A 16,754-nucleotide genomic window follows, 5' to 3' on the forward strand; every position below is an offset into this window, starting at 1 on the left:
GTCATCACTGATTTAGAAACTGATATATAGTTAAATTCACATCTGTTCAAGTATAAACTGTGTAACTTACATTGTACAGGTTCTCCCATGCTGTTCCTTCTGCCTTGTCTTAGTTGTGATGATAAAGATTCATTCATGTCCTCTTTCCTTCTCCTTTTTAATCCTTCCAGAAACAAATCAATATTCAGTTCACACACTGACACACATTATATGGTTAAAAAAATAAATCACAGCCATTTACTGAGCATTCTCACAGCTCTCAGTCAGTAACTGTAGTTTATCGTTTCTTACTTCCTGGTGTTGGAAGGAATGTTTGCACCTCACTCTGTAACATTCTTGTAACAGACAAAAGAACACTTTTAAATGTTTCATTAATCTTAACTATCAAGTTTGTTTATTGAGCATGAAATTTAATTTCTCACATTTTTCCCTTGGTACAGAAATACATCTTTATCTGACACCACTACTCAGTTCGGTTTAATAAACCAGAACCCTGGCCCATCTCCTGAACTATGAAAAAACTTTAAAGTACATTCCTTTTACTTTTCTCTTTATCAAGACTCGTCCTGTTTATTCTCTTCTCTGATCCTCTGGGTCCGTAGTAATTAAATTCTGCACTTGTTTTAAAAAGACGTCTTCCTGGTCTATGTGAGCTTTCAGACTGGTCTGATTCCACTTTCACTTATACACCAGTATAGGCGGTGACTCATTTTAACATACAAAAGCTCTCATGTACCAACACGTTAGTAAATCTGTATGGACTAATGACTATTATTAATGAAACACTTGTTGTTTTATCCAGGTGAATATTCTGATTGATGAAATATAAAAAACAAAGTCAAAAATGGTCAGAGTTGAAAAATACCAGCAGAGTGATTTTGCCTTTCGAGAAAAAGGTGATGAAGCTTATAAATGTGTTTATAACTTTATTACTGGCAGGTTCTTCAGGTGACTGAATTCGTATGTGGGTTTTAATCACTTTACTCAATTACTTTGGGTTCTCCTCTTGTGGTGCTTTTCAATTCATCATTAAAACTGCAGTATGTGACTTTGTGTGTTTTGTAAAACATTTGTAGGGAGTCAAACTCAGGAAAATGTGTGTGTACAATTTTTATTAGTCTACAGGAGTTTACTGGTCTGGTCATCACAACCCACAATTATCAAAGATATATTTCTGATGAAGTTCTTATAGATATTAGTCTGTTTGACTTTAATCCAAATCTCAGTAAAACTGTACACGTTATAATAATAAGCCTAATATCTGAGTGGTCGGATTATTGGTTGGACGGCATCTGTGAAATTTATTTGACAGTTAATATGGTCCCTGTCAATATAGATAGATCACTTTATTAATTCCTGAGGGAAATTCACTGAATTGAATTCAATCAAATTCATCTGTTTGTGCATGTGGTCACACTTTACAACTAAATCATTTTAAACATTTCTGACAATTTATCGAGATAATATTATTACTGCTATAATGCTGTTGTTGTCCTTTGTTGGTTCTCTGTTTTTCTTTCTCTATTTGTCTTTTCTTTGTCTATTTCCTGTGTTGTTATCTATATTTCTCTTAAAATCTTCCTAAATACTCTGAGAAGTGCTCACTAGCAAAATCCAGTGAGAATAATTCAATTATGGAATAAACCGCATCAGAGACTTTACAAACTGTATAAAAGATTTTTATTCAGATTTAAGTGATGACAAAAATCAACAGTAAATCAGAAAATACCATCAATTTATATAATATAAAGCACACTAAAGTTTTATACAACACCCACACCACAATTACACAGTTAAACAAGACAGATGCTGCATTATATTGAAAAGCCTATAATGGAGGACAGAGGTGATGGAACATTAACATATAAAACTAGCTGAAAAAACTACTGGTCAAATATGTTGACTAGCTATTTCTTTAAAAAAAAAAAAAATTAATATAAGATAGGTTATCAAAGTCTAATAATTTTTTTTCTTCTTTTAGCTAAGCAAGCTTGGTAGACTAGCTAAATTAGCTCGCTAGACTTGTTACCCTTGAACAGAAAAGACAAGAATTAGCTGGCTAATCTATTTACCAACTGAATTATATCAACTATATTTATTTAAAAACAAATAAACAAAAAAAACCCCCAAATAAATGATAATACATTTAATAATAATAATAATAATAATAATAATAATAATAATAATAATAATAATAATAAAAAAAAAATTGGTTGGCAGAATTCAAGCATGAATAGTGTCAATGTTGTGTGGCTGTTCTTAGCTATCTAGCTAGCTTGTGTTAGTTGGCTCTAACTAGCTGGTGTTAGAAATGGTGTACTCAAACTCTGTTAAACTTCTACATGTTCCTTTTCCCGTATGAATAATAAAATCATTTAGACACTTAACTATACAGTTAACTGAGAGGATTAATTAACTGGTCATGCTGGCAGATTCAGAAGGCTACGGTTGTTTTTCCTTTCATGGAAATGAGGCAAAAAAACATGCACACAATGTTCTATCCTAAAACTGTATATAAATATAAATGCAAACACACACACACACACACACAGTATATTCTCACAGTAGAATAATGTTAGGATACACACTTCAACTAACAAAATAATGCTTATTTATGAAATGATTCAAATTTAGTATAATTACTCAAGTGGTGATATCTGTTTTGAAAAAAATATCTTTCACTCTGAACTTTTCATAGACTACTGATTTTGTGAGGGGTAAATTTTACACACGAGAGATGATCAGTGGTGCTGAGTTTTTACCTCCATCATTTTTAGAAGGACTGAAGTATGGATAGAGTTTCTCAGTGAAACACTGACCAGTGAAAGAGTAGATATGAGACCTGGCCTCAACGTCATAAAAGGTGACCAGACCCTCATCATAATCCACAAACACGCCCACCTTCTGGGGTTTCTTTCTCAGGGAGAGGGAGATACAGGGATCTTCACAAGCAGTATACTCATTCCCGTTCCTCAGAACCACAGTCCAAAATCCAGTCTGAGGTTTAAGTGAAATTTTCCCCTTCCTGTTAACAGACTCTCTGGCCACTCCTAAATCCCACTCAGTCTCTCCGCTGACCTGCACCTCATAGTAAAACCTCCCTGAGGAGAAACCTTGATTTCCCAGGACCATTGCATATTTAGTGAATCTTTTCGGGGTGTCTGGGAGATTCTGCTTTGTTTTTCCATGCTGTACTTGTTTTCCATCATCAGACAGGATGAGAAGGGGATTAGCTGTATCAGGATCCAGCGTCACATCCACTGAGAGAAACACACAGTATGTGATGAGTATGGAGATAAATAATAATAATAATTAATAATCTAGTATATCACAATAATGATCATTTTATGAGCAGATCTGTGGAATATTAAAATATATGTATTGGACATAAATAATGAAAATGTGTGCTTGGGTAAAGACTTTTACATTTCATAAGTACATGATAGATTTATCAGCTAAAGAAATGCAGCAACAAACTTCCCAACATAGAAAATTATATAGAGTATTATGTTTAGTGCATTAATGCATGGAGATAATAGGAAGATGTAGTGAAGTTAATTAAATAATGGGAAATATTAGTATAATGTATAATATAGGAAACAGAAACTGCAGTGTACCTGCATACTGCTGAAACCTCTTCAGTTCTGTGGGGACTAATTACAACACAACAGGACATTTATTAAATTAAATATGCTTTTAATGTAAACTTGGAATTAGAAAGCTACAAAAACCATTAACACAAATTTACTTTCATTCATCAATCAGTAAACCAAGAAACTAATCAATACCTTTTCATACTGTCTTTAACAAAATAATTCCCTTGTTACAGACTTCTCAGTTTCTCACCTTTTTCCTTCAGTTTCTTATTCAGAGTTACACGGAGTTTCTCATTCAGAGTTACACTGAGTTTCTCATTCAGAGTTACACTGAGTTTCTCATTCAGAGTTACACTGAGTTTCTCATTCAGAGTCTTCTGAAGCTGAGACAGAGTTTTCTTCAGGGCTTTCTCACTCAGTTCCGTGTTAATCCTGATCTCAGTCCAGTTCTTGGTGTGTGGAGCGATGCACAGTGACGGATAAATCTACAGTAGAACAGGAGAGAGGAGAAATCCCTCAGCTGATGTTCTGTGATGTTCTGCATTGTGGTTGAGTGATTGAGAGAGGAACACTGACCTGTAGGAGGTGGAGATGATCGTCAGTGTGTGAGAGCAGCTCCAGCTCAGTGTCTCTCCTCTTTAGCTCATCGATTTCCTGTTCCAGCTCTTTAATGAGTCCTTCAGCCTGCTTCTCTGCTGCTTTCTGCTTCTCCTCCATCACCTCCAGCAGCTCAGCCTGACTCCTCTCAATGGAGCGAATCAGAGCTGTGAAGACTTCAATACTGTCTGATGTCTCCTTCTCTGTGTTTCTCTAAAGAAGGAAGAACATCTCACTTTCATCAACTAACAGTGAAGATGTGCACTTCCTTACATTCTACAAAACTAAACAAAGTACAAAATGCAGCAGATATGAACTACATCATGTTTGACCCACTTTGCTGAGCTCTACTGAGTGATTAATCTCCTGGATCTTCTTCAGTCGCTCCTGGATCATCTGCTGCAGCTCCGTCTGTGTTTTCCCCAGCTGACTCTGTGCACAGAAATCAAAAACACACACAACCGTTTATCTTCTAAATTTGAATTCATTTACATTCTTCATAAGAATATTTAACACTGATGTTGGTGTCTCACCTTCCTCTGTCCACTCTCCTCCTCTATTGGATTAACTTTGTGATTCTTGTGGTCTGTCACAGCACAGAACCGACACACACACTTCTGATCGTCTCTACAGAAGAGCTCCAGAGGTCTCTCATGCTCCTGGCAAATGTATTTCTCCAGGTTCCCCACTGCATTTATTACTTTGTGTTTCTTATATTTTGGAACATTATTATGAGACTCTAAATGAGATGAACAGAGAGTCACACAACAATCCAGACAGGATTTCAAGGCCTCCTGCTTCACATCAGTGCAGAAGTCACAAAGAATCTGAGACTTATCTGAGACTGTTTTCTTCTTGAAGCAATCTGCAACCTCTCTCAGTGTTATATTAATCTTGATTTCAGGTCTCTTGGTGAATTTCTCTTTGCAATATGGACAATAATAATATTGACTCGTATCCCAGCTTTGTTTGAGGCAGCTGTTGCAGAAGTTGTGTCCACATGGAGTGGTGACGGGGTCAGTGAACACTTCCAGACAGATAGGACACTGTAACTGCTCTTTAGTCAGGAAGCTGCTGGATTCACCTGTAACTGGTGGATAGATCAAGATTTTTTTAAAATAAAGTTTTAATAAAGACTAGTAAAAAAAAAAAAAATTATATATATATATGTTTGGCCTTTTAGTTACACATCGTTCACATGAAGTGTTGGAGTTCAAATGTATTTTATAGGTTAAGGAAAATTTGATCTTGATCCTACTTGTTTGACAAAAGTCTCTACTACAAAATATGAGGTGTGTATTAGAAGTGTGCATCAGGACTGGGATCCTGTGAGGAAACAAAAATTCATGGGAGCAGGCAGTTTTTACATTTGGAATAAATCCCTATGGATTAAATGACTATTTATTTATATTGTGAGAAACAGAACCAACTAAGTTCATTAGGAAATCTGATGAGCATGTACAAACATAAATATCTACAAGAGAGGTTAGGTTTGGCCAAACGGAGCAGGAAGGACCTGATTAGGATTGTCAGACACCTGCCTTCTCTTATACTCTGGCTACCTATATACTAATTAGACCCACTCTGTACCCAGTGTTAAGCAATGAAATTACAACAGACATTGAATACAACATAAGTAGTTATATCATACACTTTCTGTCAAACTGTCAATCAAAGTAGTGTGTTTGATAATTTATGACCCTCTGTGCTTCCCTGACTGGCAGGTCTGTAGGGGTGGTGAGGGGGGTAACCCTATGGAGTGTATCAGCTGGTCAATCTGGCTCCTTTGTGTCTAGGGGTGTTGTGGAGAGGTGTGTGTGTGGGGGAATAGCCCCCCTCCCAACAAAAGGTGTTTATGTTAATGCGTTTGGTTTTGGTGGGGTGAAATACGTCTGAAAAGAAATAATGTTTTTAATATGGGGATGTGTTGTGTTCCTGTGCGGCGTTATTTCGTTTGTGTAAACACACTGTTAGAAAAGCATGATGTTTGAATGTGTACATACATGAGTAGAATATTTGTTTTGTGAAATAAATGAAAACAAATGTTGATTATGTTTTTAGGGATCCCGGTTTACCTTTGAATAAAAAGTTTAGGAGTTAAAGCGGCTTTAAAAAAAAAAGAAAAAAGAAAAAGATTCCGTTTAAAATAATCGTTTGTATTACATACATTCTAAACACAAACCTTTAGGAGGTAAAAAAAATGGTTAAAAGAGCTGTTTAAAAAGAATAGCACATATTACATGACTTCCAAACAAAGAACCTTACGAGGTAAAAATGTTAAAGTGCTGGTTAAAAGATGTTTAAACTAGGAGATAAGTTTTTTCCAGAGATGTCTTCCCGTCGCTGTGTTAAGCAGTAATGAAGTTAAACTGAGACACCTCACTCTCGCTAAACCCCGCCCACACATACGTGTTTTCAGACACGCCTCTCTCTCTCTCTCTCTCTCTCTCTCTCTCTCTCTCTCTCTCTCTCTCTCTCTCTCTCTCTCTAAACACACCCATACACGTGTTTTCATCGTAGCCAGTAAGTTCTGTCAAAATGTCAATCACGGCGGTGGAACTAGAGGGCTAATTTGTGGTTTGTGTTTCTCCTGACCGACAGTTCTGTAGGTACACCTAATTTATGACCAGGGGTGGTGGGGGTAACCCTATCCACTGTATCAGTGGGTCATTTTGGCACCTGTATGTCTGGGTTGTGTCCTTCCAATCCCTGTGGGGGGGTGTATTGTGGGGGATCTCCCCCAACAAATGTGTTTATGTTAATGACACTGTTGTGAAACGTGTTTCTCCCTGAATTAATCACACACAAATGTATACCTTTTTGTGGTATAAGAGAATGTTTGTTTCTGAACTTACTGAACCCCCCCCCCCCCCACACACACAGGGAATGGAAGGACACAACCCAGACATACAGGTGCCAAAATGACCCACTGATACAGTGGAGAGAGAGAGAGAGAGAGAGAGAGAGAGAGAGAGAGAGAGACGTGTCTGAAAACACGTATGTGTGGGCGGGGTTTAGCGAGAGTGAGGTGTCTCAGTTTAACTTCATTACTGCTTAACACAGCGACGGGAAGACATCTCTGGAAAAAACTTATCTCCTAGTTTAAACATCTTTTAACCAGCACTTTAACATTTTTACCTCGTAAGGTTCTTTGTTTGGAAGTCATGTAATATGCGCTATTCTTTTTAAACAGCTTTTTTAACCTTTTTTTTTTTTTTTTTTTTACCTCCTAAAGGTTTGTGTTTAGAATGTATGTAATACAAACGATTATTTTAAACGGAATCTTTTTTTTTTTTTTTTTTTAAAGCCGCTTTAATTCCTAAACTTTTTATTCAAAGGTAAACCGGGATCCCTAAAAACATAATCAACATTTGTTTTCATTTATTTCACAAAACAAATATTCTACTCATATATGTACACATTCAAACATCATGCTTTTCTAACAGTGTGTTTACACAAACGAAATAACGCCGCACAGGAACAGGAACACAACACATCCCCATATTAAAAACATTATTTCTTTTCAGACGTATTTCACCCCACCAAAAACCAAACGCATTAACATAAACACCTTTTGTTGGGAGGGGGGCTATTCCCCCACACACACACCTCTCCACAACACCCCTAGACACAAAGGAGCCAGATTGACCAGCTGATACACTCCATAGGGTTACCCCCCTAACCACCCCTACAGACCTGCCAGTCAGGGAAGCACAGAGGGTCATAAATTATCAAACACACTACTTTGATTGACAGTTTGACAGAAAGTGTATGATATAACCACTAACATAATGGCTCTTATAAGGATTTTCTCTCTCTCTCATATATATATATATATATATATATATATATATATATATATATATATATATATATATATATATATATACACACACACATACACATACACATACATATACAAACAAACGTCTGGTACAAGACACCATCCCATCAGAGCACAGTGGTTTCTTCTTAACCATGTTTCTGAAAACCATTTAATTTAATAAACAGAAATCTGCTTTAACTAGCTTGAAGTGAACTGAAGTCTTTAAGGTTTATCTGGGATTCACATTAGGTTTTCTGAAGTCATCACTGATTTGGAAACTGATATATAGTTCAGTTCACACCTATTCAAGTATAAACTGTGTAACTTACAGTCAGTAGGTGTATCCATGCTCTTCCTTCTGCCTTGTCTTAGTTGTGAAGATAAAGATTCAGCCATGTCCTCTTTCCTTCTCCTTTTTAACCCTTCCAGAAACAAATCAATATTCAGTTCACACACTGACACACATTATATGGTTACAAAAATAAATCACAGCCATTTACTGAGCATTCTCACAGCTCTCAGTCAGTAACTGTAGTTTATAGTTTCTTACTTCCTGGTGTTAGTAGGAATGTTTGCACCTCACCCAGTAACATTCTTGTAACAGACACAAGAACACTTTTAAATGTTTCATTCATCTTAACTATCAAGTTTGTTTATTGAGCATGAAATTTAATTTCTCACTTTTTTCCCTTGGTACAGAAATACGTCTTTTCTGACACCACTACTCAGTTCGGTTTAATAAACCAAAATCCTGGCCCAACTCCCAAACTATGAAAAAACATTAAATAAGTACATACCTTTATTCTTCTCTTTATCAAAACTCGTCCTGTTTATTCTCTTCTCTGAGCCACGGGATCCGCAGTAATTAAATTCAGCATTTGTTTTAAAAAGACGTCTTCCTAGTCTATGTGAGCTTTCACACGGGTCTGATTCCACTTTCACTTATACACCAGTATAGGTGGTGACTCATTTTAACACACAAAAGCTCTCATGTACCAACACGTTAGTATAAAAAAACAAAGTCAAAAATGGTCAGAGTTGAAAAATACCAGCAGAGTGATTTTGCCTTTCGAGAAAAAGGTGATGAAGCTTATAAATGTGTTTATAACTTTATTACTGGCAGGTTCTTCAGGTGACTGAATTCGTATGTGGGTTTTAATCACTTTACTCAATTACTTTGGGTTCTCCTCTTGTGGTGCTTTTCAGTTCATCATTAAAACTGCAGTATGTGACTTTGTGTGTTTTGTAAAACATTTGTAGGGAGTCAAACTCAGGAAAATGTGTGTGTACAATTTTTATTAGTCTACAGGAGTTTACTGGTCTGGTCATCACAACCCACAATTATCAAAGATATATTTCTGATGAAGTTCTTATAGATATTAGTCTGTTTGACTTTAATCCAAATCTCAGTAAAACTGTACACGTTATAATAATGAGCCTAATATCTGAGTGGTCGGATTATTGGTTGGACGGCATCTGTGAAATTTATTTGACAGTTAATATGGTCCCTGTCAATATAGATAGATCACTTTATTAATTCCTGAGGGAAATTCACTGAATTGAATTCAATCAAATTCATCTGTTTGTGCATGTGGTCACACTTTACAACTAAATCATTTTAAACATTTCTGACAATTTATCGAGATAATATTATTACTGCTATAATGCTGTTGTTGTCCTTTGTTGGTTCTCTGTTTTTCTTTCTCTATTTGTCTTTTCTTTGTCTATTTCCTGTGTTGTTATCTATATTTCTCTTAAAATCTTCCTAAATACTCTGAGAAGTGCTCACTAGCAAAATCCAGTGAGAATAATTAAATTATGGAATAAACCGCAGCAGAGACTTTACATACTGTCACGCTATGTAGGCGGAGATGGAAGCAGTTATGCAGATATAACAATAATCCAAAAGGGTTAAGGCAAAATCCGTGGTCGATAAACAGGCAGGGGTCAAGCGATCAGGCAAACATACAAAACTAGGCAAGGCAGAAAATCGAGGTCGAGAGCAAAAACAATGGTCAAAATCACTTTGGCAAAACATGATGATAAGGCGTGGAGAACGGTGGAGAATGGCGGAGAACAAATCAACTGAACGTTTACTTTGCGAAGTCTTAATGTTCTCGAAGTCTCTTATATACTATGTTGTGTGTGTGTGTGAGATTGGGTGCAGGTGTGTGTCGTTAGAACTCCGGAGAAAGCGAGTTCGTGCGCGTGTGGGAGGTGTAGTCCTCAGCGACCATGTTTGTAGTTAGCGGTGCCTCCTGGGAAACCAAGTTACTGGTTATCTGTGACATGACACAAACTGTGTGAAAGATTTTTATTCAGATCTAAGTGATGAAAAAATCAACAGTAAATCATAAAATACCATCAATTCATACAATATAAAGCACACTAAAGTTTTATACACCACCCACACCACAATTACACTGTTAAACAAGACAGATGCTGCATTATATTGAAAACCCTAAAATGGAGGACAGAGGTGACAGAACTTTAACATATAAAACAACTAGCTGAAAAAACTACTGGTCAAATATGTTGACTAGCTATTTCTTTAAAAATTAATAATTTATATAAGATAGGTTATCAGAGTCTACTAAAAATTTTTCCTTTTAGCTAAGCAAGCTTGGTAGCCTAAGTAAATTAGCTCACTAGTCTTGTTACCCTTGAACAGAAAATACAAGAATTAGCTGGCTGATCTATTTACCAACTAAATTATATCAGCTAAATTATATCAGCTACATTTATATAAAAACAAATAAACAAACAAAAAAACAACCAATAATAATATTTGTTGACCAGAATTCAAGCATGAAGAGTGTCAATGTTGTGTTGCTGTTCTTAGCTATCTAGCTAGCTTGTGTTAGATGGCTCTAACTAGCTGTTGTTAGAAATGGTGTACTCAAACTCTGTTAAACTTCTACATGTTCCTTTTCCAGTATGAATCATAAAATCATTTTAGACTCTTAACTATACAGTTAATTGAGAGGATTAATTAACTGGTCAAGCTGGCAGATTCAGAAGGCTACGATTGTTTCTCCTTTCATGGAAATGAGGCATAAAAACATGCACACAATGTTCTATCCTAAAACTATATAAATATAAATGCAAACACACACAAAGTATATTCTCACAGTAGAATAATGTTAGGATACACACTTCAACTAACAAAATAATGCTTTTTTAGGAAATTATTTCTCTACTAAAAAGGTGAATTCAAGGTTTATTATACATTGTTCTGTTTTTAATAGACATGCAAAATACACTCCAGATAACCCTAACATGATATTAAAATTCATGATCATTACTCATGTGGTGATATCTGTTTTGAAAAAAATATCTTTCACTCTGGACCTTTTATACACTACTGATTTTGTGAGGGGTAAATTTTACACACGAGAGATGATCAGTGGTGCTGAGTTTTTACCTCCATCATTATTAGAAGGACAGAAGTATGGATAGAGTTTCTCAGTGAAAGACTGACCAGTGAAAGAGTAGATATGAGACATGACCTCGATGTCATAAAAGGAGACCAGACCCTCATCATAATTCACAAACACGCCCACCTTCTGGGGTTTCTCTCTCAGGGAGAGGGAGACACAGGGATCATCACGAGCAGTATACTCATTCCCGTTCCTCAGAACCACGGTCCAGAATCCATCCTGAGGTTTAAGTGCAATTTCCCCCTTCCTGTTAACAGACTCTCTGACCACTCCTAAATCCCACTCAGTCTTCCCACTGACCTGCACCTCATAGTAAAACCTCCCTGAGGAGAAACCCTGATTTCCCAGGACAATTGGATGATAAGTGAATCTTTTCGGAGTGTCTGGGAGATTCTGCTTTGTGTCACCACACGTCACTTGTTTTCCATCATCAGACAGGATGAGACGAGGATAAGCTGTATCAGTATCCAGAGTCACATCCACTGAGAGAAACACACAGTATGTGATGAGTATGCAGATAAAAAAATAATAATTAATAATCTAGTACATCACAATAATTATCATTTTATAAGCAAATCTGTGGAATATTAAAATATATGTATTGGGCATAAATAATGGAAATGTGTGCTTGGGTAAAGACTTTTACATTTCATAAGTACGTAATAGATTTATCAGCTAAAGAAATGCAGCAACAAACTTCCCAACATAGAAAATTATATAGAGTATTATGTTTAGTGCATTAGTGCATAGAGGTAATATGAAGATGTTCTCAAGATACTAATTAAATAATGGGAAATATATATATATATATATATATATATATATATATATATATATATATATATATATATATATATATATATATATATATATTTTTTTTTTACTAAAAATGACTAACTAGTATAATGTATAATAAAGGAAACAGAAACTGCAGTGTACCTGCATACTGCTGAATCCTCTTCAGTTCTGTGGGGACTAATTACAACACAACAGGACATTTATTAAATTAAATATGCTTTAATGTAAACTTGGAACTAGAAAGTTACAACAAAGCTACAAAAATCATTAACACGAATTTACTTTCATTCATCGATCAATAAACCAAGAAACTAATCAATAACTTTTCATACTGTCTCTAACAAAATAATTCCCTTGTTACAGACTTCTCAGTTTCTCACCTTTTTCCTTCAGCTTCTCATTCAGAGTTACACTGAGTTTCTCATTCAGAGTCTTCTGAAGCTGAGACAGAGTCGTCCTCAGAGCTTCCACACTCGGTTCAGTTTTAATCCTGATCTCAGTCCAGTTCTTGGTGTGTGGAGCGATGCACAGTGACGGATAAATCTACAGTAGAACAGGAGAGAGGAGAAATCCCTCAGCTGATGTTCTGTGATGTTCTGCATTGTGGTTGAGTGATTGAGAGAGGAACACTGACCTGTAGGAGGTGGAGATGATCGTCAGTGTGTGAGAGCTGCTCCAGCTCAGTGTCTCTCCTCTTTAGCTCATCGATTTCCTGTTCCAGCTCTTTAATGAGTCCTTCAGCCTGCTTCTCTGCTGCTTTCTGCTTCTCCTCCATCACCTCCAGCAGACTCCTCTCAATGGAGCGAATCAGAGCGGTGAAGACTTCAATACTGTCTGATTTCTCCTTCTCTGTGTTTCTCTAAAGAAGGAGGAACATCTCACTTTCATCAACTAACAGTGAAGATGTGCACTTCCTTACATTCTACAAAACTAAACAAAGTACAAAATGCAGCAGATATGAACTACATCATGTTTGACCCACTTTGCTGAGCTCTACTGAGTGATTAATCTCCTGGATCTTCTTCAGTCGCTCCTGGATCATCTGCTGCAGCTCCGTCTGTGTTTTCCCCAGCTGACTCTGTGTACAGAAATCAAAAACACAACTGTTTATCTTCTAAATTTGAATTCATTTACATTCTTCATAAGAATATTTAACACTGATGTTGGTGTCTCTCACCTTCCTCTGTCCACTCTCCTCCTCTAATGGAATAACGTTGTGATCGTTGTGGTCTGTCACAGTACAGAACCAACACGCATACTTCTGATCGTCTCTACAGAACATCTCCAGAGGTCTCTTATGCTCCTGGCAAATGTATTTCTCCACGTTCTCCACTGCATTTATTACTTTGTGTTTCTTATTTTTTATAATCTTATTATGAAGATCTAAATGAGACGGACAGAATGTCAGAACACAATGCAGACAGGATTTCAAGGCCTTCCGCTTCACACCAGTGCAGATGTCACAAAGAACCTGGGACTTATCTGAGACTGTTTTCTTCTTGAAGCGATCTGAAACCTCTCTCAGTGTAATATTAATCTTGAGTTCAGGTCTCTTGGTGAATTTCTCTTTGCAATATGGACAATAATAATGCTGACTCGTATCCCAGATTTGTGTGAGGCAGCTGTTGCAGAACTTGTGTCCACATGGAGTTGTGACAGGGTCAGTGAACACTTTCAGACAGATGGAACACTGTAACTGCTCTTCAGTCAGAACTCTGCTGGATTCACCTGCAACTGGTGGATATAAATGAAAAATGTTGTAAAACAAATACTAAGTAACATTTGGCTTCCCAATCACTCCAGGTTCAACCCTTAATTCCCAATCTGCAGATAAAACCAATATAAATGCAAGCTCAGCTCAGAATTTCTACATGGTGGGTTTAATTCAGAGTTCCTCCAAGTTCAGCAAGTGACGTCAAATCAACATGGCCGCTCACAGCAGCAGCACTGAACAAAGCAGCACTTCTTACCTCAAAAATGAGTTATACTGTATGTTACGCCATCGCCAGCGGATGGCACTGCGGCGCGGCTTCTAAGTGCACGCATACAAGTGACTGAACTGGGTGGAGTGGACACGTGACTTTAGTTTTGGTTCGTTCTCTTCCTGTTTGAATATTGGTTTATGTTTGAGGAAGTCTTTAATTTGCCCCAGGTGCCATGGTTTAGTTTGATTGTGTTCGTTATTTAAAGCCCTCGTGTTGGTGTGCACGTTGCGCAGTATTATCCTAATGTCTCTTGAGTTTTTGTATATGTTTGACATAGTAGCGTTTAACATGGTCGTAATTCCAAGTTTGCTCTCGTGTTCCTGTTTAAAGCCAGATTTGGCTAGACCGTGTTTCCTTGTTCAGTGTTTGTTGAGCTGTTAATAAAGACTTCGCTCCTGCATTTACTTCCTGTCTCCAAAGCCCTGTGTTTCGTAACACTGTAACGTATGTAAGCATTAGCTTTAGACCATATTCGCTTGTTAAATCGAGAACACTGACTCTACACTTCACTGTTTTAAGAAGGAAAATATAATATATCAATAATCACAGCTAACTTTTCCCCCTCTTTGTAGCAAATGCAATTCTGAGCTCCAGCTTACAGCTTCTGAGGTACAGTACAGTCCCCTCCAAAAGTATTGGAGCAGCAAGGCCAATTCTATTATTTTTGCTATACCTTGAAGAGATTTAGGTTTGAGATCAAAAGATGGATATGAGATGATAGATCAGAATGTCAGCTTTCAGTTCCTAATGAACTATCTTATAAAAACAGTAATATTGGCCTTGCTGTTCCAATACTTTTGGAGGGGACTGCGAGTCGAATGCAGCACAAAACCAACCGACTGTTCTGACTTCTTCGCCTTTGTAGCAAGATAATTAATATTACTGAGCTGTTGAGTCCCTGCTTCTCCCACTCATACAAACATACCATTTTGTCTGTCTCTGTTTAGAATGAGATTTTCTAGTCAAATAGCTGGTTGGTGTTTTTCTTCTCTTTATTGTGTTACTTTAGCATTCCGAGAAGCCAAACTATTAAGAGCTAAGCCTTCAGAAACAAATACATGGATTATTATTTCACACATTTAAATCAATATTTTAATCAGTTTGACTTTATTTGAAAGTTTGTGATATTAATTTAGTGAAGCACCTACATTGCTCGTATGTACCTCACATTTCTGGTGCTTCCTGTATAAACAGTCTAATTTCCCCGACACCATCATTTGGCACTTTTTCTTTAAATTTTTTAAATACATGATGTTAAACGTGAGTTTATTTTTTCCATCAACTTATTTGCTGGAACAATGCTGGATATTTCAACTGACTGACAATGGTTTCAGAAGATGAACTTCACTGACAATGAAGCCGCTAAACCGTTGCATGAAAAATGGTTTATTTGGTACTTTATAAGTAGTTTGTCTAAGAAATAAATACAAAACTATGAGGTTTATAAATGAAAATTTTTCTGTTCATGTATTAATTGTGTAACTTACAGTCAGTACTTCTATGTGATGTAGCCCTTCTGGCTTTCTTTGCTTGTGGTGAAGAATATTCATCCATGTCTTTTTTTTTCCTTCTCCTGTTTAACCATTTCAGAAAGAAACATTATTCAGTGCACACACCGACACACACATCATATTGTAAGACATTCACTGAGCATTCTCAAAAAGTCTCAGTCAGTAAATGTAATAATCTTTAATATATATTTTTTTCATTCATCACCAGTGTTATACATCAGTAGAATAACATCTGACTGTTTCCCAGGGTACAGGACTACATCTTCATCTGATACTGTTTACTCAGTTCACTGTGAACTTCTGAACTATGAAACAAAATTAAATGAAATACATACCTTAACTTTTCTCTATCTCAAAACTGCTCAGATTTATACACCTCTCAGTTCCACTATATACACAGCGAATACTTTCAGCTATTATAATAAACAGAAGTTGTCCTGGTGGATCTGAGCTCTCTGACTGGTCTGGTTTTACTTTCACTCAACAATGGATGGTGGATCCTGTTTTAAAATGCAAAACCATTTAGTCTTATATGTACAAACACATAGTGTATGACGTATGAAATATTTACGTTCACTCAACAATGGATGGTGGATCCTATTTTAAAATGCAAAACCATTTAGTCTTATCTGTACAAACACATAGTGTATGATGTATGTAATATTTACTTTCACTCAACAATGGATGGTGGATCCTGTTATAAAATGCAAAACCATTTAGTCTTATCTGTACAAACACATAGTGTATGATGTATGAAATATTTACTTTCACTCAACAAGGGATGGTGGATCCTGTTTTAAAATGCAAAACCATTTAATCTTATCTGTACAAACACATAATGTATGATGTATGAAACATTTAGGTCCACTAGAAGGCCTAAAATATAAAATGTAATGTCAAAGGGTGTCTAACAAAATGATTTTGTGTTAAAGGTGATAAAAAGGTGATGACACCTAGAAGAGCTTTTTATGGGTGTTGCAAAAAAATGCATAAAGTCATAA

The 16,754-nt window shown here is 36.4% G+C and overlaps 3 protein-coding genes across 7 annotated transcripts in view; all 3 read right to left on the minus strand.

The window, feature by feature from the left end:
- The window catches only part of LOC108269709 (E3 ubiquitin-protein ligase TRIM39), a 64,768-nt gene extending 64,079 nt beyond the window's left edge, over positions 1-689 (minus strand). Inside the window, exons 1-2 of one of the 4 annotated variants that reach the window (XM_053682885.1) lie at positions 292-689; positions 71-163 (exon numbers count right to left, since the gene is read on the minus strand). In XM_053682885.1, the coding sequence (XP_053538860.1) occupies positions 71-163; positions 292-334 (136 nt within the window). In that variant the 5' untranslated portion in view covers positions 335-689. Of the gene's footprint in view, positions 1-70 lie in introns of all 4 variants that reach the window. The other 3 variants (XM_053682892.1, XR_008397034.1, XR_008397035.1) reach the window with 3 other exon arrangements.
- Positions 690-1,663: 974 nt separating this feature from the next.
- On the minus strand, positions 1,664-8,974 carry LOC124628487 (E3 ubiquitin-protein ligase TRIM39). 2 transcript variants are annotated; one of them, XM_053682881.1, is made up of 8 exons: positions 8,817-8,974; positions 8,349-8,441; positions 4,727-5,277; positions 4,530-4,625; positions 4,173-4,406; positions 3,847-4,081; positions 3,618-3,653; positions 1,664-3,260 (listed from the first exon to the last, which is right to left on the minus strand). In XM_053682881.1, exons 2-8 carry the CDS (start codon positions 8,413-8,415, stop codon positions 2,725-2,727), a joined length of 1,755 nt encoding a protein of 584 aa, XP_053538856.1. In that variant the 5' UTR covers positions 8,416-8,441; positions 8,817-8,974; the 3' UTR covers positions 1,664-2,724. The 2 variants fall into 2 exon arrangements, with proteins under 2 accessions (XP_053538856.1, XP_053538855.1); XM_053682880.1 differs by having other exon boundaries at positions 4,727-5,283.
- Positions 8,975-10,319: 1,345 nt separating this feature from the next.
- Positions 10,320-16,754, minus strand: LOC128633602 (E3 ubiquitin-protein ligase TRIM39). Its single transcript, XM_053682897.1, has 8 exons — positions 16,089-16,754; positions 15,730-15,815; positions 13,435-13,991; positions 13,240-13,335; positions 12,892-13,116; positions 12,638-12,800; positions 12,399-12,434; positions 10,320-11,941 (listed from the first exon to the last, which is right to left on the minus strand). Exons 2-8 carry the CDS (start codon positions 15,794-15,796, stop codon positions 11,406-11,408), a joined length of 1,680 nt encoding a protein of 559 aa, XP_053538872.1. The 5' UTR covers positions 15,797-15,815; positions 16,089-16,754; the 3' UTR covers positions 10,320-11,405.

This window comes from Ictalurus punctatus, chromosome 9, assembly GCF_001660625.3.
Source record: "Ictalurus punctatus breed USDA103 chromosome 9, Coco_2.0, whole genome shotgun sequence".
NCBI classification, from domain to species: domain Eukaryota; kingdom Metazoa; phylum Chordata; class Actinopteri; order Siluriformes; family Ictaluridae; genus Ictalurus; species Ictalurus punctatus.